Source organism: Rhinoderma darwinii, chromosome 1, assembly GCF_050947455.1.
Source record: "Rhinoderma darwinii isolate aRhiDar2 chromosome 1, aRhiDar2.hap1, whole genome shotgun sequence".
In the NCBI taxonomy this organism is placed as follows: Eukaryota; Metazoa; Chordata; class Amphibia; order Anura; family Rhinodermatidae; genus Rhinoderma; species Rhinoderma darwinii.
The window spans coordinates 331,171,149-331,196,041 of NC_134687.1; the positions used below are offsets into that span (position 1 = coordinate 331,171,149).

Below are 24,893 nucleotides of genomic sequence, written 5' to 3' on the forward strand. Positions count from 1 at the left end.
AATTATTACCATTAATAAAAATGTAGACTGGATTAATTATATATATTACAACCAGCAGCGGCTTGTAGATTATATCAAGACAACCATCCTGTATCCTGAGGAGAATAGGGAAAGTTAGAACCACTCCGAAACCTTGGAAGTCCAGGTACAAAGGGGGGTTACTCATCAGGAGTAGCTTGTCTCAAGCTGGTGAAGAAATCAAAACCCCTCCCCGCCTGGTTCAAGTGGTCAGTGGTAGGTTGATAGGCAAGACTCAGGGATAGAGTAATAATATTTTTAGGGGGGACTGTCAGGGATCATTACCATGTATATTGTTTGCAAAAATATTATCCTCACACATATGTATATACATTTCAGTTCTTTGTGTAATATACTGATATATATAACAAGTTCTTTGTTCATGTCGGACACACCTATGGAAGACACCGCCCCTGGAATGCAAGAGGAGTGTACAGAAGAACTTGCAGCTGAGAGGCCGGTGGGGGCTTGGGCACTCCCACATCTCTAGGGAGGGGGCATGTGTCTTTTTCTGTGTTTCTTTGTTCTGAATAAAGTTCAGTTCGCTTCCTGTCTGATCTGGGGAAAGCTGTGTACCAACATCTCTGGCTGGTTTACTTCTTTCGAGGCATGCCTTCAGCTTTCAATTTACAGAGGTGGTTATTCGGTGTGAAATAACAGGGGGAAGGAAGCCACCCTGAAATATGGACCTGACACTGCGATCAATCGCAGTAGCTAAGACGTTAGAAAGAGGGGGGCGCCCCCTCCAATAGCTCATCGGCGCCCCCACAACGTGATCGTGTGTGCCGATGGTTGTCATGGCAGCCCATGGGCCTAATGAAGGCTCTCAGGACTGCCTTTCTTCATCTCCTGCTAAGCCCTGCCTCTGCGGGGCTTAACAGGAGCCTGTAAAAATGACAATATACTGCATTACATTGGTATTGCAGTGTATTGTACCAGCGATCTAATGATCTAAAATGATCTAATGATCGCTGGTTCAAGTCCCCTAGGGGGACTAATAAAATGTGTAAAAAAAGTTTAATAAAGTTTTTAGTAGTGTAAAAAAAGATATATATTAAAAGTTAAAAAAATAACTTTTCCCATTTTTCCTCTGAAGTAATGTAAAAAAATATATGTATACAATGTTGGTATTGCTGCGTCGTAAAAGTCCAAACTATTACAATATACCATTATTTAACTTGCACGGTGAACGCTGTAAAAAGATAAAAAAGAAAACGCCAGAGTCGCTGTCTTTTGGTCATTTCATATCCCACACAAATAAAAAGTTATCAAAAAGTAGGTCATGTAGCTCAAATGGTATCAATAGAAACTACAGGTCACTGTGCAAAAAATAAGCCCTCATACCGCTCAATCGACAGAAAAATAAAAAAGTTATCGCTCTCAGAATGTGGGGACAAAACACTAATTCTATTTTTAACAATTTGTTTCTTCCTTGTAAAAGTAGTAAAACATAAAAAAACAATATCAATTTGGTATCTCCGTAATCTTATTGACCGGTAGAATAAAGTAAACATGCCATTTTTACCATACGGTGAAAGCCGTAAAAACAAAACCCCTCAAAACATTGAGGAATCACTGTTATTTTCCTATTCCATCCCACAAATAATTTTTTCCAGCTTCCCAATAGATTATATGGTACAATACATAGTGCCGTGAAAAACGACAACTCATCCCGCAAAAAATAAGCCCTAATATGGCTTTATCGATGGAAAAATAAAAAACTTATGGCTTTTGGAATGTGGGGAGGAAAATAATGAAAACGAAAATCCCAAAAATGGCTGTGACAGGAAAGGGTTAAAAGCAAAATAGGGGAATTTTTTTCTTGCTTCCGAAAGGTAAGTAAAATTAACATATTACCAGGATACACTCTGTACCCAGCTTGATGCATGTTTCACTACACAGTCACTTGGTGGCCACATGGCGCGCTAACCTGCTACACATTAGCAAATGCATACGCTCCAAATGAACAACCAGGTTGAGTCGTACCTGAACTGTGTCCATCCATGAACAATTTTCCATCCATGTACTGTCTTGCCCACCCTTCAGTGTATTGCCAGAGAGGGTGTTCAGCTCGGCAAGTGGTATCGACACACCGAAGTGGCAAAAATTGTCCTTCACAAGTTTGAATGACATTACATTTGTGAAAATAAATCAGGTATAAGTTTACAAACATTTGTGAAAGAATGGGGTTGTTCTAAAGAGCTTCTTGAATTTAGGCATGGTGCTGTAATAGGAAGCCACCGTTACAACAAGTCAGTTCTTTAAACTTCTTCCCTCCTAGATATTCCGTGGCCTACTCACCATCTGAAGTCGCGTCCTTTCAAGCTGAGCTCCTCCAGGATCAACCTCCGACCACCACCAGGCCCCGAATCCGCTCAATAAGAGCCGGTACAGCCGGTTTACCACTGAATTCAACAGATCCACCACCCAGTTTGCTGGTCCCTCTGCCTATTTCAACAAGGCCAGGTCTCAAGTCCCGGCAGTCCTGCTAGCTTGCAGCAAGATATAATAGGCCTGCCAGTCAGATTCTGCCTCCATGGCACTTATTTCTTCCTCTAGCAGTGTAGATGGACTGCAAGACTGCTGCACCACCAACATCAGATCAGGCCTCCTCCTGCCTGACTGTGCCTGAAATCCCTCTCACCCACTGAGCATTTCTGTATGAAAGTTCATAGAGATCACAGTGAGTAGGGTCAGAGACCCAATGCATTGGGACTTCCACTATGGCAGTGTGCCTATTGCTTCCCTGGAGATTAAACCCTCTTTACTCTCCCCAGACCACCAGAGTCATATACACTTTCTAAAGGGACATTGTTCCATTTTTATTTACTTTTATACTCTGGAGAAGGAGAGATCTGCAAACAGCTGAGCTTTAAATGTAAAGGTTCCAAAAAGCCTGACTCACTTGGTCCAGCGACAAAATTGTTCTGTTCTGCACTCCCCTACAGACCATGGCTATATGAATTAACTTGTTCTATTCATTTTTTATGTACTTCCTGTACAGATCTAAATAATGAAAGTGTTAAAGAATAATCTGCCCACTAGATGGTGAAATCAATTTGAACTCTACAATCTAAATCTCTCTCCTGGCTCTACTTAATATGCTCCAGTGTAAAAAGTTGGTGAAAACTGGACAACCAAAGGGGAGAGACTCAACTGCCCTCCGCCAAAACAGAAGAAATCCCAGTCAGAGCTGGATAAATTTCTTAGAAAAACGCTCACCAGCCCATGCTACTGTCCCAACAAAGATGACACCGGTCGATCCTGATGATATTGAAACTTCAGATTCTGAAAGCCTGCTGGAAGATGATAATGCTACTGAGTCCCTCTCCATGATCAAAATCTCCTACAAGAGCCTACAGATATAAATCTACACTTCACCATGTGAGAACTATCTGATGGTAAACAAGAGGCCGGACATATCGGTGCAACATCTGGAAGAAGCTCAATCTGCCATTATTTCCCATGACACTTACTGCCTTCCAACATCGTCTCAACTCTCTTCACACATACCTGGAGGACAAAGATAATAGGGGAAGGCATAATAATCTTCTGATATGCGGTGTACTAGAAAATGTCCCCCTGACGTACACAACTGGGATGACTTGGAATATCCTAGAAATTGTGCTCAGTCAAAAACCACATTGAGAGACCTTATGGGGCACTGCACCCCAAGCCTAAACAGGGTGAACCACCCAGAGACATTATCTGCAAACTTCTATCCTTAACACGAAAGAAGCAGTCCTTCGCAAAGCTCGTACAATGCTAGACTTGATTTTTGAAGGTAAACGGATTTCACTCTTCTAGCATATCTCTCATGTAACGCTAACAAAGTGCAGAACCCTGATTATCTTGACAAACTGCGAGAACTGAAAGTGATCTACAAATGGCTTTTTCCGTTTGGTCTGTCCTACCAAATACTAGAAAATATATACATCTGGATTTAAACATCGCGGTCAAAATGTGTTTTTTTTCTTTCGGCAACCACAGCAAAACCACACCGTTTTGCCGCATATACACATGCCGATGCTTTACTCTGTAGGGACGAACGATCGTTAATACGATTGTTTGGTCCCCATCAGTTTGCATCATTGTCATCACATCGCCTGTTTACATGTGGAGATGTTCTGCCGACAACAATGATTTTATAAGCTGCATAAACGATGTGATCAGCCGTCTGATTGCTCGTTTGTTGGCTTATCGTTGCCCTGTTTACACAAGCCAATAAAAGGCAACGAGCGTTCGTAAAAACGCTTGTTTGGCCGATTATTTGCCTTAAGTGACTGATACATACATGAACTCCCAATTCTGCTAAAACCTCCATAATATGAGTCATACCCTCTAGGCACTTATAGAATTATCTAGAACATTTTCCTTTTCAGTAAAAAAGGAACAATCCCACACCATGATCACCTAGAATTACTTGAACCTACTTCTCCCTTATGTGAAATACTTATTCCTTAACAAATTTATTTTTGATCTATCTTTACAGTTTACCACTGAGCCGGGATCGGAATCCTTTTATGATATACAGTGGTCCAACTCCCTCCTTCTCACCCTAACCTTAACAGTATCACCCATATATTTTGGTAGTCCTACACTGCTGACTTATTGAAGAACAGTGCACCTTATTTTCATCTTGTTTTTTAGAGAATAATAGAATATATTATAAACCCTCAATTTTCTCTTGTTTTCTTTATATTTTCAATGTCTTATATCAAAGTCACATCACTAAACGAGAATGGTCTTAACTCCCACCAAGCGGTCCCAAATATTGCATTCACTCAAAAGAATGGACACATTCATTAACCTTCTACAGGAAACTCACTAATTGCAAAGTGAAAGTTTACAATTTGCTAAATACTCCGTTTTCTAGGTGATATGACTCCTGAAATGAATCTGCCAAAACAAACTGAGTGAGTTTTGGCTTTCAAACATACACGTCGATCTCATCTCTAAACTAGTCGGCGACTCAGGTAGATTTCTCCTCCTCAAAAGAAGTCTCACAAATACTTTAATTACTATAGGGAACATTTATGCTCACAACAATGGTTAGATTCCCTCACTTCTGAATATTCTAGAGATATTCTATAACTTCTCTGAGGGCTTAATCCTTTTTGAAGGCGATCTTAACTTAGTCTTGACTACTCTACATGCACATCAGTACACAGTTTAGTTACCCCACGAAAGGTGATAAAACATCCCTCTGACTTATATGTCATTGATGTCTGGAGGTCTTTTTTACCCTCTGTTAAATATTATTCCTTTTACTCCCACCTCTATAAATCATACTAGAGGCTTCATCCCATGGAACCAACTGCTCTTCCTTTTAGTCCCTGTATAGGAAACCTCAACATATCAGGCAATGCACTCGTCTCACTCTTTCTCTCCATTTAGTCCCTCCTGTTTTGCCCATACAACTGAAGGCTTAACTAAACACTTAACATAGGTGTGAGATGTACTAGCAAAACTTACACATTTCAAGATGATTTGGCACAACCGAACCATCTTGAAACGCATAAGTGTTGCTAGTACATCTCAAACCTATTTTAAATGAAAAAATAAAACTAGAAGTTTTAATGCAAGGAAGTGCTGAATTTTATTTCCTATGAATTTTTATTTGAACGCCTACGATTCACCAAGCTGTCTGTGCACCCTCTATATATCTCGCAGTCAACATTAATGAGGACAAGCTGATCACTGGGGTTAGCTGACTATCAATTTTATTTTCACTACGATATTAACTAAATACTTCTCTGCTCTGTATACACTAAGAAACTGATTGAATCTACCCTCTCTAACTACTTTAGAGAAAATTATAAGGTACGCAACCCTTTGAGCCTGCTTTGAGAAGCCCATACGTCTTTGATCCAAGCAGCTTTTATAAGCATTGACACTTGCTTAAAACATAAGTGCAATGATGAGATTGACAATCTTCTATCTCAGATTTTCAAATTAGAAGGAAAGATTAAAAAAATCTCCTACACAAGAGGACCCATTCTGTACAGGGAAAAACTGAAGAATTGCCTTAATGTTCACTGCCAAAGCATATATGTCAGCTTCTCATAAACACAATATGCAAGGCAATAAAGGGAGCAAGCTTGATGGCTTACCTAACTAAAAATAAACACTCAAAGAGTCTCTAAGGTCCATTCTTCATCAAGTGACCTTGTAAAAGACACCTCTGCTACAATATAGCTAACAAATTCTGCAAATTCTATCAGGCCCTGTACGATATGAGACTTAATGAACCAAGTGGTGTGCTCTCGGACAGAAGATTGCTTACTAACGCTTTCCTTAACTTGCTCTTCCTCCCCAAACTGTCAACAAAACAAAAAAACTGTTAACCCCTTAAGGACACAGCCTGTTTTGGCCTTAAGGACACAGCCAATTTTTTCAAATCTGACGTGTCAATTTATGTGGTAATAACTTTGGAATGCTTTTATGTATCCAAGCGATTCTGAGAATGTGTTCTCGTGATACAATGTACTTTATGTTAGTGGTAAAACTTGGTCAATTTATTCAGTGTTTATTTGTAAAAAAAAAAACACCAAAATTCAGAGAAAGTTTGCAAAAATTAGCATTTTTCTAAATTTAAATGTATTTGCTTGTAAGACAGATAAGAAATACCACACAAAATAGTTACTAGTTAACATTTATCATATGTCTACTTTATGTTTGCATTGTTTTTTAAAAGTCCTTTTATTTTTCTAGGACGTTACAAGGCTTATAACTTTAGCAGCAATTTCTCCAATTTTCAAGAAAATTTCAAAAGGCTATTTTTTCAGAGACCAGTTCATGACTGAAGTGGCTTTGAGGGCCTTATATATTAGAAAGTCCCCATAATTCATCCCATTTTGAAAACTTCACCCCTCAAAGTATTCAAAACAGCATTCAGAAAGTTTGTTAACCTCTTACGCGTTTCACAGGAATTAAAGCAAAGTGGAGGTGAAATTTACAATTATAATTTTTTTTGCCAAAACTCATTTGTAATAAAAAAATTCTGTAATATAGAAGGTTTTACCAGAGAAATGCAACTCAATATTTATTGCCCAGTTTCTGCAGTTTTTAGAAATATAACACATGTGGCCCTAGTGTCCTAATGGACTGAAGCACCAGCCACAGAAGCAAAGGAGCACCTAGTGGATTTTGGGTTTTTGGGGCCTCCTTTTTTTTTATCATGTCATGTTTCAAGAGGTCTTGTGGCGCCAAAGCAGTGGAAACTCCCCAAAAGTGACCCCATTTTGTAAACTACACCCCGCAAGAAATTTATCTAGGGGTATAGTTAGCATTTTGACCCCACAGATTTTTTTCTAAACTTATTGGAATCAGGCTGTAAAAATTAAAATCTTCTTTCTTTTGGAAAAATACTAATTTTTTTATTTCATTTTTTTATTTAACAAGGAATAAAGGCAAACAGGCACCCTGCACATTTTTAAAGCAATTTCTCCCAATAACGACAATACTTCATATGTGGTAATAAACTGCTGTATGGACCCACGGCAGGGTTCAATAGGGAAGGAGCACCATTTAGCTTTTGGAGCTCAAATTTAGCTGGAATTGTTTTCAGTGTTTGCAATGCCCTGGAGGGACCAAAACAGTGGAAACCCCCAAAATGTTACCCCATTTTGGAAACTACACCCTCAAGAAATGTATCTTGGGGTATAGATAGCATTTTGACCCCAGAGGTTTTTTTGCAGAATTAAAAAAAAAAAATTTGCGTGAAATTAAAAAATGGAAATTTTTTCTAATGTAGTTTTAGCTCAGATTTTTTCATTTTCACAATAGATAAAGGAGAAAAAGCACCCCATAATTTATGAAGCAAACTCTTCTGAGCACAGCAATACCCCATATGTGGTAATAAACTGCTGTTTGGAGACAGGGCAGGGCTCAGAAGGGAAGGAGCACCATTTGGCTTTTGGAGCTCAAGGTTTGCTGGAATGGTTTGCGGTGCCATGTCACATTTGCAAAGCCCCTGAGGGGCCAAAACAGTGCAAGCCCCTGCAAAAGTGACCCCATTTGGGAAACTACACCTCTCAAGGAATTTATCTAGCGGTATAGTGAGCCGTTTGACCCTACAGTGTTTTTGCTGAATTTATTGGAATTTGGCTGAGAAAATGAAAATCTAAAATTTTTCAACTAAAATGTAGATTTTCTTTCACTTTAACAAGGATTAAAGGAGAAAAAGCACCCCAACACTTGTAAAGCAATTTCTCCCGAGTATGGCAATACCCTATATGTGGTCATAAACAGCTGCTTGGACACACCGCCGTTCTCAGAATGTCAGGAGTGCTAGTTGGCATGCAGATTTTGCTTGATTGGTTTTTGGGCGCCATGTCGCATTTGCAGAGCCCCTGTGGTACTAGTACAGTAGAAACCCCTGAGATGTGACTCCATTTTGGAAACTATATCCCTCAGGGCATTAATTTAGGGGAGTAGTGAGCATTTTGATCCCACAGGTGTTTTATCGATTCAATTAGAATTAGGCAGTGAAAATGAAATAGAAGAAATGTTACTGTAAGTTTCGCTCACCACATGTCCTCCACACTTTAGTTGCATTTCCAATGCGTTTTCATTGCGTTTAGTTGATGCAAGTTGGTATGGAGTAAATCCGAATGCTGTAGGTGCTCGCAGATAATCCCAAACTGGTCCTGTGTCGACCGCAGGTGATCAAGGCAATAGTGGTATGTAGTAAAGGTGGATACAGCACTCAAAAATAAAAGTTGTAAGGTTTATTTAGGTCATGTTAAAACAAAGAAGTTTAAAACAGAAAATCCCGGGACCACGCTTACGCGTTTCAGACCGATAAGGTCCTTAATCAAAGCTATGATTAAGGACCTTATCGGTCTGAAACGCGTAAGCGTGGTCCCGGGATTTTCTGTTTTAAACTTCTTTGTTTTAACATGACCTAAATAAACCTTACAACTTTTATTTTTTAGTGCTGGATCCACCTTTACCACATACCACTATTGCAGTGAAAATGAAACATTCTGTATTTTCAAAAAATTTGGTTTTTGCTCCCGATTTTTTATTTTCACGAGGGGTAATAGGAGAAAAAAACACCACCAATTTGTTACCCAATTTCTCCCGATTACGGAAACATCCCATGTGTGGCCCTAAACTGCTGTTTGGGCACATGGCAGAGCTCAAAATGAAGGAGCGCCATTTGGCTTTTGGAGCGCAGATTTTGCTTGACTGGTGTACAGGCATCATGTTGCATTTGCAGAGCTCCCTTAGGTATTAGAGTAGAGTGGAAAACCCTTAGAAGTGACCCCATTTTGTAAACTACAACCCTCAAGGCATTTATTATTTGTCTGGACATATGACAGGGCTTAGGATTGAAAGAGCAAATGCGCAATTGAGGCCTATTTTGGTTATTTTCGCAGAATTGGCCCACAATAGCAGGGTTATGGAGTCAAATAGTAAAACAAACCCCCAAGTAGTGACCCCCATTTTGGAAACTGCAGCCCTCAAGGCATTTTTGAAGAGGTGTAGTGAGCATTTTGACCCCCAGGTTTTTTTTAAAATTAGAAATGGACGCTCAGTGGATGGTGCAAAGTGAAAATGGCAATTATCCACAGGTATGCCATTTTAGTGCACAATATGTTGTGCCCAGTTCGTGCCACTGAAGACAAATATCTTAAACTGTTAAGCGGGCTCTCCCGAGTATGGTGATGCCATATACAGTGAAGGAAATAAGTATTTGATCCCTTGCTGATTTTGTAAGTTTGCCCACTGTCAAAGACATGAACATTCTAGAATTTTTAGGCTAGGTTCATTTTACCAGTGAGAGATAGATTATATTTAAAAAAAAAACAGAAGAAAACATAGTCAAAATTATATATATTTATTTGCATTGTGCACAGAGAAATAAGTATTTGATCCCCTACCAACCATTAAGAGTTCAGCCTCCTCCAGACCTGTTATACGCTCCAAATCAACTTGGTGCCTGCATTAAAGACAGCTGTCTTAAATGGTCACCTGTATAAAAGACTCCTGTCCACAGACTCAATTAATCAGTCTGACTCTAACCTTTACAACATGGGCAAGACCAAAGAGCTTTCTAAGGATGTCAGGGACAAGATCATAGACCTGCACAAGGCTGGAATGGGCTACAAAACCATAAGTAAGACGCTGGGTGAGAAGGAGACAACAGTTGGTGCAATAGTAAGAAAATGGAAGACATACAAAATGACTGTCAATCGACATTGATCTGGGGCTCCATGCAAAATCTCACCTCGTGGGGTATCCTTGATCCTGAGGAAAGTGAGAGCTCAGCCGAAAACTACATGGGGGGAACTTGTTAATGATCTCAAGGCAGCTGGGATCACAGTCACCAAGAAAACCATTGGTAACACATTACGCCGTAATGGATTAAAATCCTGCAGTGCCTGCAAGGTCCCCCTGCTCAAGAAGGCACATGAAAAGGCCCGTCTGAAGTTTGCAAATGAACATCTGGATGATTCTGAGAGTGATTGGGAGAAGGTGCTGTGGTCAGATGAGACTAGAATTGAGCTCTTTGGCATTAACTCAACTCGCCGTGTTTGGAGGAAGAGAAATGCTGCCTATGACCCAAAGAACACCGTCCCCACTGTCAAGCATGGAGGTGGAAACATTATGTTTTGGGGGTGTTTCTCTGCTAAGGGCACAGGACTACTTCACCGCATCAATGGGAGAATGGATGGAGCCATGTACCGTCAAATCCTGAGTGACAACCTCCTTCCCTCCACCAGGACATTAAAAATGGCTCGTGGCTGGGTCTTCCAGCACGACAATGACCCGAAACATACAGACAAGGCAACAAAGGAGTGGCTCAAAAAGAAGCACATTAAGGTCATGGAGTGGCCTAGCCAGTCTCCAGACCTTAATCCCATCGAAAACTTATGGAGGGAGCTGAAGATCCGAGTTACCAAGCGACAGCCTCGAAATCTTAATGATTTACAGATGATCTGCAAAGAGGAGTGGGCCAAAATTCCATCTAACATGTGTGCAAACCTCATCATCGACTACAAAAGACGTCTGACTGCTGTGCTTGCCAACAAGGGTTTTGCCACCAAGTATTAAGTCTTGTTTTCCAAAGGGATAAAATACTTATTTCTCTGTGCACAATGCAAATAAATATATATAATTTTGACAATGTGATTTTCTTTTTTTTTTATATATAATCTATCTCTCACTGGTAAAATTAACCTAGCCTAAAAATTCTAGACTGTTCATGTCTTTGACAGGGGGCAAACTTACAAAATCAGCAAGGGATCAAATACTTATTTCCTTCACTGTATGTGGAAGTAAAGTGCTGTTTGGGCACGCTGTAGGGCTCAGAAGGGAGGGATTGCCATTTGGCTTTTGGAGATTTTGCTTGGTAGTTGTTCTGTTTGGGGTTTTGCTGGTATTTGAGTTTATAATGTGGGGGCATATGTAAGCTGTGCGGAGTACATCAGGGCATAATAAGAGGGTATAATAATGTGTTAAATAAATAATAATCCATAGATATGTGGCGAGTGTCGCACTGAAAAATGGTGCCCATTCTTATCCGCTTTTGGAACACTGCAGATTTTGCATCGCCATATTCTGAGAGCCAGAACTTTTTTATTTTTTTCTCCACCGGAGCTGTGTGAGGGCTTATTTGTTGCGGGACAATCTGTAGTTTTCATTGATATCATTATGAGGCACATGCGATTTTTTTTATCACTTTTTATTTCATTTTTTGTCAATAAATTAAATTTTTTCACTTTATTCTGCGGGTCGATATGATTATGGCGAGACCATATGTATATAGTTTTTTTATGTTTTGCAGTGTCTGCACAATAAAGTCACTTTAGTTTCAAATAATGTATTTTTGTGTCGCTATATTCTGATAGCCATAACACTTTTATTTTTCCGTCAAAAAAGCTGTGGGAGGGTTGTTTTTTTTGCGGGACGGGCTGTAATTTTTAATGGTATCATTTTGGAGTACATGCAACTTTTAGATAACTTTTTTTATTGTGTTTTGGGAGGGGTAGTGACCAATAAACAGCGATCCTGGATCTTTTCATTTTTTTACGGTGTTCACCGTGCGGGTGAAATAGCACGATATTTTTATAGTTTGGGTCGTTACAGATGCGGGGATACCACATATGTGTACTTTTTTTTATGTTTTCTGTTTTTTCCTATAATAAAATACTTATTATCGGAAAAAAGGCGGTTATTGTATTTTTTAACTTGAAACTTTAATTTTTTTACTTTTTTACAACATTTTTATAAACTTTTTTTTGTCCCACTATAGGACTTGAAGGCAAGAAGCCCTGATCGCTATTCTAATACACTGCACTACCTACATAGTGCAGTGTATTAGAGCTGTCAGCTATTCACTAACCGCAAGCCTATTAGGCTTCACCTACCGGCGGGGCCTAGTAGGCTTCCGTACTAGGAGGCCATTGTTAGGCCTCAAGTTGCCATAGCAACCATCGGCACACCCGCAGGTGCCGATATTTGCCATTAGCCACCATCGGGTGTGATCTAATGACCTAGATGCAGCGAGCGCTTTTGATCGCTGAAAATCTAAGGGGTTAGTCGGCCTGATCGGAGCCTGGCTCCAGCCCTGGCCGTTAGAACACATCCTGCTCTAACGGCTAGGACTGGAGATAGGCTCCGATCCGGCCAATTAACCGTTTAGATGCAGCGATCGCTAGAAACCACCTAGATGCAGCGATCGCTTTTGAGCTTCTGAGCCAGCTCCATCACATACACATTCTCAAGGAGCTATGATTGGTCAGTCACAGCAGACTGACCAATCACAGCGATCACCGGCAGGGGACCGCTGTGATTAATCCCCTGCCGTTTTGCTGTGTGGATCAACTGTCATAAACAGTTGATGGCACAGTTCTGTCACCTTGTCCTTTGACAGGGTGACAGTTGTTATCCAGGACGCACCAGTACGTCTCGGTGCCTTAAAGCACTGCAATACAGGACATACCAGTGCGTCCTGGTGCATTAAGGGGTTAACTGCCCAGTTATCCATCAAGAAACTTATAAAGGCACTCTCAGACATGTCATCTGGGAAATGCCCAGGTCCTGATGTACTCCCCGAGGAGTATGTTAAACAATTTAGACATCTTTTACTCCCAAACTTCCTAACAGTACATAACTCCCTGAATAAACATCAACAGTTTCCACCTCAGACCTTAGAGCACATATCTCTATAACACCCAAAGACGGTAAGGACCTATTCTAGTGTGGTAGCTACCACCCAATTTCAATATTAAATGTCGATGTTAAACTTTATGCTTAATTATTAACAAACAGAATCAAACAGGTACTGCCACACTTCGTGAATCCTGAGCAAGTAAGCTTTGTGCTAGGTAGGAAAAAGAAACAGAAGACCAGTGTAGTTTTGTTATCAACAGAAGTCATTTGACAGAGTGGACTGGACCTTTATGTCAGAAACACTTGCCCAATTTGGTTTCCCACCTTCATTGATCCATAAAGTTATTTTTCTTTTCATCTCAGTGTTCTATTGATAACGGGTATCCTTTACCTTGAAGGTCCAAAAAAAATAAGCTAACAAGTTTAAAACTAAATTCCTTGTGCACTTGCGAGTTCAACAAACGGAAAGATCACATTGAAAAAAACAAAATCTAATTTTCTACTAAAAATATTGTATTAATGAACATATCAATGATATAAAAAAAAATTAGATGTCTCATAGTGTATCTGCGCACTTTATAAAAAATGAATGATTAAAATCCCAAGGAACTCAAAAAGTTGGTCAAAGAGTTATTCTTAACATAGATATTTATGGCCTATCTGCAGGACAGGCCATAAATGTCTGATGGATGCGGGTCCCAGATCTGGGACTCGGACCTATATCAAGACCAGAGGACACCCGACCCTGGGTATGACTGATGCGGTGGCCGCTTTCTACAGATTCCACCCAGAAACTAGCGGAGAGAATAGACAAAATATATTAATCTTCTTCATACTCTGTCCCTTGGAGAACGGAATATTGAATTGGATTTGAACTGCTTTATTTTATTATATAAATTTTTTGTACTTTTGAAGTTTCCACTTGTTGAACTCGTAAGGGCAGGTCAAAATAAGTTTTAAACTTGTTAGTGGAATCCAGGACTACAACTTTTGCTAAAGCTAAAAGGCGAAACTGGCCAGTGTAGCTGTTATGCCGCTCGTGGTGTACAGGACAGAAATACCAATCGCTATCACACAAGTGAAGCACGCATACATACTGACAGAAAACAAAAGGCAGTGGATGAGCGGAACAGAATACTGAATGTAGTAGAAGATGGAGACGATGCATAAATGGAGTGGATGGCAGATGAATAACACACAAGCAGTTAACAAAAGAATAGCCAGTGGACAAGAATAAACAGCACTCACTTACCCTCTCTGAATATTATCACACAGTAGGGTAGAACGCTTGGAGGCAGACAAAACACACACAGGAAAGGCAAATAACCCAGTGGAACTTCTGATCCCAGGATACACATAAAACCACTACACAAAAACGAAATCTCTCAGAGGACCAACAGGTCCCACAGTACAAACAAACATATAGACAAGAACATAAACACCAACTACAGTCTGGAAAGAATTTAGCACATGGTAGAAACAGTACACCAAATTCCCAATTATTATGCAAATGTTATTTTTCGCTTATTTTCCTAAATAGTGGATGCAAATGACAGTCAGTATAATCTTCAAGCCATCAACAGGTGAAGTATTATGCAAATTTCATTAAACAAATTTCCTAATGATAACAGATTTTTTTTTAGAAGTAAAAAACTCGAAATGCACTGTTTCAAATTATTATGCACAACAGAGATCAAAACATTTTAAAGGTTGTAAAGAGAACTAAAATGGTAATTTGTTGAATTTGCAGCATCAGGAGGTCATATTTACAGAAATCAAAAGCTCTTTCAATAAAAAAAAACTTAACAGGCCAAGTTACATGTTAACATAGGACCCCTTCTTTGATATCACCTTCACAATTCTTGCATCCATTGAATTTGTGAGTATTTGCACAGTTTCTGCTTGAATATCTTTGCAGGAAGTCAGAATAGCCTCCCAGAGCTTCTGTTTTGATGTGAACTGCCTCCCACCCTCATAGATATTTTGCTTGAGGATGCTCCAAATGTTCTCAATAGGGTTGAGGTCAGGGGAACATGGGGGCCACACTATGAGTTTCTCTCGTTTTATGGCCATAGCAGCCAATGACACAGAGGTATTCTTTGCAGCATGAGATGGTGCATTGTCATGCATGAAGATAATTTTGCTACGGAAGGCACGGTTCTTCTTTTTATACCACGGAAGAAAGTGGTCAGTCATAAACTCTACGTACTTTGCAGAGGTCATTTTCACACCGTCAGGTACCCTAAAGGGGCCTACCAGCTCTCTCCCCATGATTCCAGCCCAAAACATGACTCTGCCACCTCCTTGCTGACGTCGCAGCCCTGTTGGGACATGGCGGCCATTCACCAACCATCCACTACTCCATCCATCTGGACCATCCAGGGTTGCACGGCACTCATCAGTAAACAACACGGTTTGAAAATTAGTCTTCATGTATTTCTGAGCCCACTGCAACTGATTCTGCTTGTGAGCATTGTTTAGGGGTGGCCGAATAATAGCTTTATACACACTTGCAAACCTCTAGAGGATCCTACACCTTGAGGTTCACGGTACTCCAGAGGCACCAGCGGCTTCAAATACCTGTTTACTGCTTTGCAATGGCATTTTAGCAGCTGCTCTCCTAATCCTATTAATTTGTCTGGCAGAAACATTCCTCATTATGCCTTTATCTGAACGAACCCGTCTGTGCGCTGAATCAGCCACAAATCTTTTCACAGTACGATGATCACGCTTAAGTTTTCTTGAAATATCCAATGTTTTCATACCTTGTCCAAGGTATTGCACTATTTCACGCTTTTTGGCAGCAGAGAGATCCGTTTTCTTTCCCATATTGCTTGAAACCTGTGGCCTGCTTAATAATGTGGAACGTCCTTCTTAATTAGTTTTCCTTTGTGCAACCCGGGATGGTCTAGATGGATGGAATAGTAGATGGTTGGTGAATGGCCACCATGTCCCAACAAGGCTGCAACGTCAGCAAGGAGGTGGCGGAGTCATGTTTTGGGCTGGAATCATGGGGAGAGAGCTGGTAGGCCCCTTTAGGGTCCCTGATGGTGTGAAAATGACCTCTGCAAAGTACGTAGAGTTTATGACTGACCAATTTCTTCCGTGGTATAAAAAGAAGAACCGTGCCTTCCGTAGCAAAATTATCTTCATGCATGACAATGCACCATCTCATGCTGCAAAGAATACCTCTGTGTCATTGGCTGCTATGGGCATAAAAGGAGAGAAACTCATAGTGTGGCCCCCATGTTCCCCTGACCTCAACCCTATTGAGAACCTTTGGAGCATCCTCAAGCAAAATATCTATGAGGGTGGGAGGCAGTTCACATCAAAACAGAAGCTCTGGGAGGCTATTCTGACATCCTGCAAAGATATTCAAGCAGAAACTGTGCAAATACTCACATATTCAATGGATGCAAGAATTGTGAAGGTGATATCAAAGAAGGGGTCCTATGTTAACATGTAACTTGGCCTGTTAAGTTTTTTTTTATTGAAAGAGCTTTTGATTTCTGTAAATATGACCTCCTGATGCTGCAAATTCAACAAATTACCATTTTAGTTCTCTTTACAACCTTTAAAATGTTTTGATCTCTGTTGTGCATAATAATTTGAAACAGTGCATTTCGAGTTTTTTACTTCTAAAAAAATATCTGTTATTAGAAAATTTGTTTAATGAAATTTGCATAATACTCCACCTGTTGATGGCTTGAAGATTATACTGACTGTCATTTGCATCGACTATTTAGGAAAATCAGCGAAAAATAACATTTGCATAATAATTTGGAATACGGTGTATACTGTTTGGAGTACACTGTTTGAACATTGGGAGGTGGTGAGATAAAAATCTATAGTCAGAAACTATTTTTTTTTAATGCTGCTTATTGAGCCCCACAACAGTTATACAAATGTCTATATTGTCTATGACAAAAGTAAATTAATTTACAGCTCCTATCGGGTTGGACACCTATCTTTTGCAGACTGCCCAAAAAAATGTATCTACCTGGTTAAGCACTTTTCTTGGCAAATGAGAAACTTATGTGACAACTCTTAGGCTGTGTTCACACAACCTATTTTCAGGCGTAAACGAGGCGTATTATGCCTCGTTTTACGTCTGAAAATAGGGCTACAATACGTCGGCAAACATCTGCCCATTCATTTGAAAGGGTTTGCCGACGTACTGTGCAGACAACCTGTCATTTACGCGTCGTCGTTTGACAGCTGTCAAACGACGACGCGTAAAAATACAGCCTCGTCAAAAGAAGTGCAGGGCACTTCTTTCAGACGTAATTTGAGCCGTTCTTCATTGAACTCCAATGAAGCACAGCTCAAAATTTACGGCTGTCAGAGAAGCCTCGCAAAATGCGAGGAGCAGCATTTACGTCTGAAACAAGGCAGCTGTTTTCTCCTGAAAACAGTCTGTCTTTTCAGACGTAAAAGCCTGCTACCGTGTGCACATACCCTTAGGGTATGTTCACACGCACTGTTTTCAGACGTAATTCGGGGGTTTTACGCCTCGAGTTACGCCTGAAAAAACGGCTCCATTACGCCTACAAACATCTGCCCATTGCTATTAATTAATGGGTTTTACGATGTTCTGTTCCTACATGGTGTAATTTTACGCGTCGCTGTCAAAAGACGGCGCGTAAAAAGACGCCCGCATCAAAGAAGTGCATGTCACTTCTTGGGACTTTTCTGGAGCTGTTTGTCATTGACTCCATTGAAAAACGTCCGTAAAATACGCCGCAAGAAACGTGAGTAGTTACAAAGACGTCTGAAAATCAGGAGCTGTTTTCAGGCGAAAACAGCTCTGTATTTTCAGACGTATTTTGCTACTGCGTGAGAACATACCCTTATAGGAGCCATAATCGCTGCCATTTCATGAGTGACTACTGTTAACGATTCCCAATTAAATCTCTGTTAGATTAATGTCTAAATTTGCGGTTGCATGGGTTCGTGAGGCATGGCATGTCAAAAAACTGGAATGGGTAAGGGATGGTATACCTTTAAACGGTGTCTTACTGCTCTATTTTGTGTGTAAAGATGGCATTACAATGGTTTTTTTTTAGTGATCAGTTTTCCTAAATTTTAATCCATGAAGTCGGAGATGCTGTACAGCTTTTTATTGCTTTGTTGATGCTTCACTACTCTATTGCTTCATTCTATGATGTATTTTTTGTGTTTTAAAATGTAATTAAACCTATTATAACTAAGAAACGGTTGAGTAGAAGTTAGAGAAATGGTGTGACTAACTGTAGCCTTAGGCTGGGTTCACACGAGCATGTTACGTCCGTAAAGGACGGAATGTATTTCGGCCGCAAGTCCCAGACCGAACACACTGCAGGGAGCCGGGTTCCTAGCATCATAGTTATGTACGACGCTAGGAGTCCCTGCCTCACTGCAGGACAACTGTCCCGTACTGTAATCATGTTTTCAGTACGGGACAGTAGTTCCACGGAGAGGCAGGGACTCCTAGTGTCATACATAACTATGATGCTAGGAGCCCGGCTCCCTGCAGTGTGTTCGGTCCGGGACTTGCGGCCAAAATACGTTCCGTCCTTTACGGACGTAACATGCTCGTGTGAACCCAGCCTAAGTGTGAATCATACACATTTAAAAAGCAAAAATAAACTGGACCAGCCATACCACATGATCATTTCTTCCTCTAAAAAAAAAATATTCATCTTGTGGGTTTACGGGATTGTATGAGATAAAAACTGGCTCCTTCAGAAACTGCATCATTCTTTTCCATAAGCTGTGTCTGATATTGCGGTTGCAATACTGTATCTAATTAAACTTTCGGAATTTTTGGTATCTGTAGTTGTGCATTAGATGTAGTACAGCGTGTAATGTTGTGTTCTGACATGTCACTAATGTCAAAAGTTTTTATAAAAGTTTAGTTGCAATTTAAGCTAAATGTACTCAGTGTGAACAAGGTTATAAAGGTTTAAGAGGTCACATCATAAAGATATTTCTATTACTCTGAAGACTCACTGAGTATCTGAGGTAATAAAGACTTTTCAAGATAATCTCTATTATAAATTTTATCATTTATACATATGCTTCAATACAAAATATCAAAGTACTCTCCAAAGATCAATAATTTATTCATTTGCCTTATTCTTCTGCACTTATTTGTAAAGGAAATATGATTTTTATGTGGTGCAGTTGTCATTTTTATTAAGCTGAAATTTGTTAGTTTTTTTTTTACAAATGATTGAATGCTTTTTACAGTCTTGTGAAATCAAATGCAAATATAAAGATGACTTTAGCAATAAAAGCTTATATTAGGTTAACAGCAGCAAGCACATTATGCATAAGAAGAAGATATAAGGTAAATTATTTCCAAACAACCATGCTAGAGTGTTGCTGGATTCCAGCTCTATAAATATATGCAGGTAAAATATCCCTGATGTTTACTAAGAATCATTCTGTACTTTTCACTGCTGGTGGTCCATGCAAATCTACATCTTAAGGACCTATTTTTTATTCTGTCATACTGTTTTTGATTCTTAAGGACGAACTGCTCAATTTTTATTTGCTCAAATATCATTTCTTTTTTATGGTGTTATTTGCTGATATGTTGAATTTAAAAAAAATATGGTAGTTAATGAGGGGCGAGCGTCCTGCAGATACTGTCACTGTCATACAGTAATGGGAGCAATGCGAACATGGTCATGAATCACAAGAGGAAACAGTCCAGTCTGCAGTGTTGCACCTGTTAACTACACCGCCACTAGTTACTATAATCTATATACTGTACCAGATTTGTAGAATACAGTGGAGAAACACAGGCCCGGCCATTATAGTAGTTAGTGCTGGTGCAGTAGGGATATTTGACTTAGTTTGTCGGATCACTGCTTGCATAGGATTACATTGAAACATTTTTTTCTAATTTAAAAATGTTCTTAGTGCAGTTGTCACTTCTACTTCTTTAATCCTGTAGGCAACTCATGCAAAGTGGATTACTCATAAGGTGGAGATAATAAGCACTGCAATAAGCACCACCAGACTAAGGGTCGTGGGCCGTGTAAATGAGCAGCCTTCAATGAGACAGCTCATTGTTTTGCGCTCGTTTGCTCCTTTCACAAGGAGCTATGTATGGGGATGAGTGCTTGTTACTCCGATCGCTCGTCCCCATACATTTTCATCATGTCGGCAGCAGGTCTCCCTGTTTACACTGGGAGAGGTTCTGCCGACAATGATGATTTTTATTGCTGCATAAAATAGCAGATCAGCTGATGAATGAGCGTTTGCTCATTCATCGGCTGATCATTGCGCTGATTGTACAAGACAATGATAGGGAACGAGTGTTTGCCCAATCATTGGCCAGTCTAATAGGGCCATAAGACCAATGGTAAGATATCTGCAATACTGGGGGCTATACTGGTTTAACTGGCTTATATAAATCAAAAAGGAAAGTTCATTTATGAAATCTTTTTATAAATGTCTCATAATTTCAGTAAGCACAAAACATTGTAAAGTACCTTTGCAGGAAGGCGGTTTGGTCCATGTCTGATTTTCCAAACAAACACTCCTAAATGATCCTTCTAACATGTATCCACTGTAACAAGAATATGTCACCATGTCTCCATAATGATGAAACAATCCTCGGACCATTGCATTTTGCACATGAATAGGTGGACCACAAGATGTTTCTGAAAATTAAAAAAAGCAAACAGCATAAAAATGGTATTATTGTCTAAAAAGGTGGTGGGGGATTACACGATCTTTCTCCTTTCATGACTCCTAAGTGCCCCCATCCCAGGAGGCCCCAACAGCTGGGAGGAACTTTAAGACAAATTTAAGGTAAATTGGAGGCAAATAAAGTTACAGTATGGGCCTATATAATTCTATGGCTGCCATATTACAGATCCCCCCAAAAAAATACGATCTGTAGCATTGCCGTGTACATGATGCTTTAGGATAATCCCTAAACATACATGTAATCAAATAACATGTCAGTACCTAACTTTTTTTTGTCAGCACAGAAAAATAATGTTATTATAAATAGTGGAAGGCAAAAACTCATTAGGAAATATCCACGTTCCCTCCAAAAGAGTTTTTAGACCCATCGACTTTAGAACCCCACATGGAGTCTTCAAATACTCCCAGAAAGTACACCTCAAATGTACCCAGGAAAAATATTTTTTATACTATAAGATGAATTTATATTTTTCCTAAGAGTAGGTAATGAAACAATGTTGCATCATAGTCTGAAAGTGTCCACACTACCTATACACAGCACTCTCATTAACGCTACCTGCCCTGTGCTTCTATTTAGTAAGGTAGACTGAATATTCCAGAGTCCCCTTTTTGACCCCCTTACTCAATCAAATAAGTTGTGCCATATGAAGCAATAGTGATTCGCCACAGCATTTTGGTCCTTGGTACATGGACCCAATTGAGCTCACTGTTTGTAATGAATTTCTGCTAGTCTATATGGCATGACTTCTTTTATTTAGTAATGAGCTGTACACTTCAAAAATAACACATCAACTAGAGGAACACATGATCCTTAGAGATTGAAAACCGTACCATGATCCTCCATAAAAAGTATAATATACTAATCTTATAAAATTTCAGCTTTTCCCTTTCTGCCTATCCAGTCTGTCCACTCTGGCTTTTGTTAAAAAAAACAGTGGGATGACATAACATCAACAGTGATGTCACGTCATGTGATAGTCTTGGCTAGTAGTAGTGACATCACTGTGAATGGAACGTCACCACTGCCGCATGGGATTGGCAAAGTAAGGGTATCCCTAGCACCTAGTCAACTTAAAGGGGTATTACCATCTTACACATTTATGGTATATCCACATGATATGTGACAAATGTATGATAAGTGCTAGTCTCACCTCTAGAAACCTCACCTATTAGGAGAACAGGGGTCTTGGGATTTGTTTGCCTAACTCTTTCTGTGACTCCTATAGTTTTCAATGTAAAGGTAAACGAGTTCTCCCGATAGGTACAGGTCTCAGAAGTGCAAACCACACACATCACGCATTTATGGCACATCCTGTGGACATGCTATACATGTGTGAGATAGGAATACCCCATTAAAGCTGTATTGGCACTTTGCAGACAGCAATGAAGGGGAAAAACAACTTGGCAGCAGTCACACTATGTCATTATGTATTGCAGCCTACATTCTATACATACATACACACATGTACTTAGAAGTATCAGTAGTCTTAAATAGCACATATGTTGCATTATTAAAATAATCTATCTTACCTCTTTAAGGCCCAGCCTAATTTGGGCTTTCAGGACAAGCTATTTTTTTAATGTTTTTATTGACACCTTCCAAGAGCTATAACGTTATTTTTCTGTCAACAAAGTTGTAGGGGGGCTTGTTTTTTTTTGCTGGAGGAGATGTAGTTTGTGTTGGCAGCATTTTAAGGTACATATCATTTATTGATTCACTTTCCATAAATATTTTTGGGGGAGGGGCATGTAAAAAAAATTCTGCCATTGTTTTTTGCGCTTTTTTTTTACACCATGGATAGAGAGGCATAAATAACATATTAATTTTATTCTATGAGACAGTACGATTACGATGGTACCAAATTTATATAGTTTCTATTCTGTTTCTATTCTGTTTTACTTCTTTTGCTGAATAAAAGCATGCCTTGAAAAAAAAAAAAAAACATTTTTGGGGCGCCACTTTCCCATAACTTTAAAAAAATTCCATCGATATTGCCGTGTATGGGCTTGTTTTTTTGCGAGATGAGTTGTAATTTGTTGGCACTATTTTAGGGTGCATAAAGGTTATGGTTTGATTTTTAAAAGAATGTATGTGGGTAATGGGGAAAAAAAAGCAATTCTGCCATAGTTTTTTTTTTAACACCATGCACGATGCATATCAATATGTGGGTTCCCCAAAGAAACAAGTAGTATCACAGAGTGGGAACTCTTCATAAAACATAACCTTTATTCATTATTAAGATTAAAATACTTTGTGTAATTCTTTTGAATACAAATACCCTGACACAACCAGGGTTGAATCAAATAAGCAATACACAATAATCACCTGGACTATACAGAAACTGATGTCAAGATGGCGTGGTACCATACACCACCTACGGACAAACTCCAGAGATACAAACTGCACGATGCAGTTTAAAAAAATAGATGATCTTTTTTTCCATGTTTTTATGATTGTGGAGATACCATATATCTATTAATTTATTGATATATTTTATTAGTTTTAAAAGAAAACAATTTTTTTTATTCTTTTTGGGTAGGGTAATTTTTTTTTTTTTATTAAATCTTATTAAATTACATTTTACCAGTTTTTTTATTTGTCCCACTAAGGGACTAGAAGATGCGATCCATTGATCGATTACATAATGCTTTGGAATAATTAGTTTAATAGGCATATGCCCCCGGATGTCATTGAAAGTCATCGACAACCTGTGATTGTGTCGCGTGGTGCTGGTAGTTTACGTGATGAAACTTACTTTCACATTTGGCATTTGTTTCTGTCCAGGTTAAATCGACATTGCATGTTATAACAGCTTGGCCAACAAGACGATAGCCCTTTCGACATATCATGGACATTTTTTGGCCAACATAGAACTCACTTTCTGTCAGAATTGCATTGTCAGGGATCACAAATGGCACAGGACAAGGGTTTGCTAATAAAAATAAAGAAAATAAAGAAATGAACATATAGATGGAAATAACATGTCCAAATGTTAAATATGACTTTTTTTTGTGCTATAATTATTCCCTTCCATTCCTCCCTGATAGTCTCTCTTGAACAGTTTATTTTAAGCTCACGTCATTACTAATGGATAGCAATCTTTTCACACACATCGTAATTGTAGGTTTCACTTTCAGATGAAATTAAAAAAATCTTCCATTTCCCAGCAACGTAGATGAGCTCATGTTCTGTTACCAAAACAGTTGATGTGTTTTCAGAACATTTTGCTTAATTGATTTGAATACCATCATCATAGTATATTGTGGATGAAAGGGTTCTTTTCATGCCATAGGTCATAACTCAGAGTTTCAGGAACTGATTATTTTCTGCCATCTGAGAAGATTTAATATGCCATTGCCACTCAGTATACATGGAGTAGTTTACTAGTTTACCAGTGCATTGGTTTTACATGTTGATTAGGTTCTGTTCACATTATGTCTGGTGATTTCACCATACACATCTGAAAGGTACCTAGACTTCTAAAGGCCAGATGTATGCCAAAAGAGGGTCCTTTAGACATACATTTGGCAGGTTTACATATGGATACTTTTTTTTTTTTTTAAGTGTAGTGTAAAGCGCAGTCACATATGCTTTTCATTACAACAGGATACCGGAAAAAAATATGTATCCCTTAAAAGGAATCTCCACCTTTTATCATCATGTAATATTTACGTCCAAAACCGTGCAGATCTATTTCTTGGAGTGAGTGGTGTACGGACTCTGATCGCTATAAAGAAGCGGCAGAATTCCTCAGGTGAGCGATGAGCCGCTTTATTTCTGATCAGCTCTGCTCGGCTTTCCTCTGAAAACCGAGTTAGGCGTGAATGGGCTCAATAGAGAGTCTATGAGTCCGTACACCGCTCACTCTGCTCTCCAAGGAAAAGCAAGCAAAGCCAATCAGAAACTAAGTCACTCATTGCTCACCTGAGCACTTCTGCCGCTTCCTTTTATTGATCAGTGGGGGTCTCAGTGCTTGGACCCCACGGATCAAAACTTCCGACATGTCACAATGACATGTCAAAAGTTTTATGAAAGTACAGGTACA

General features: G+C 39.4%; 1 protein-coding gene across 1 annotated transcript in view; it reads right to left on the reverse strand.

The window, feature by feature from the left end:
- SVEP1 (sushi, von Willebrand factor type A, EGF and pentraxin domain containing 1) overlaps positions 1–24,893 on the reverse strand; it is a 376,990-nt gene that overhangs the window by 54,005 nt on the left and 298,092 nt on the right. The window contains exons 44-45 of the mRNA XM_075825648.1: positions 23,604–23,780; positions 20,628–20,798 (exon numbers count right to left, since the gene is read on the reverse strand). Coding sequence (XP_075681763.1) covers positions 20,628–20,798; positions 23,604–23,780 — 348 coding nt within the window. The remainder of the gene's footprint in view (positions 1–20,627; positions 20,799–23,603; positions 23,781–24,893) is intronic.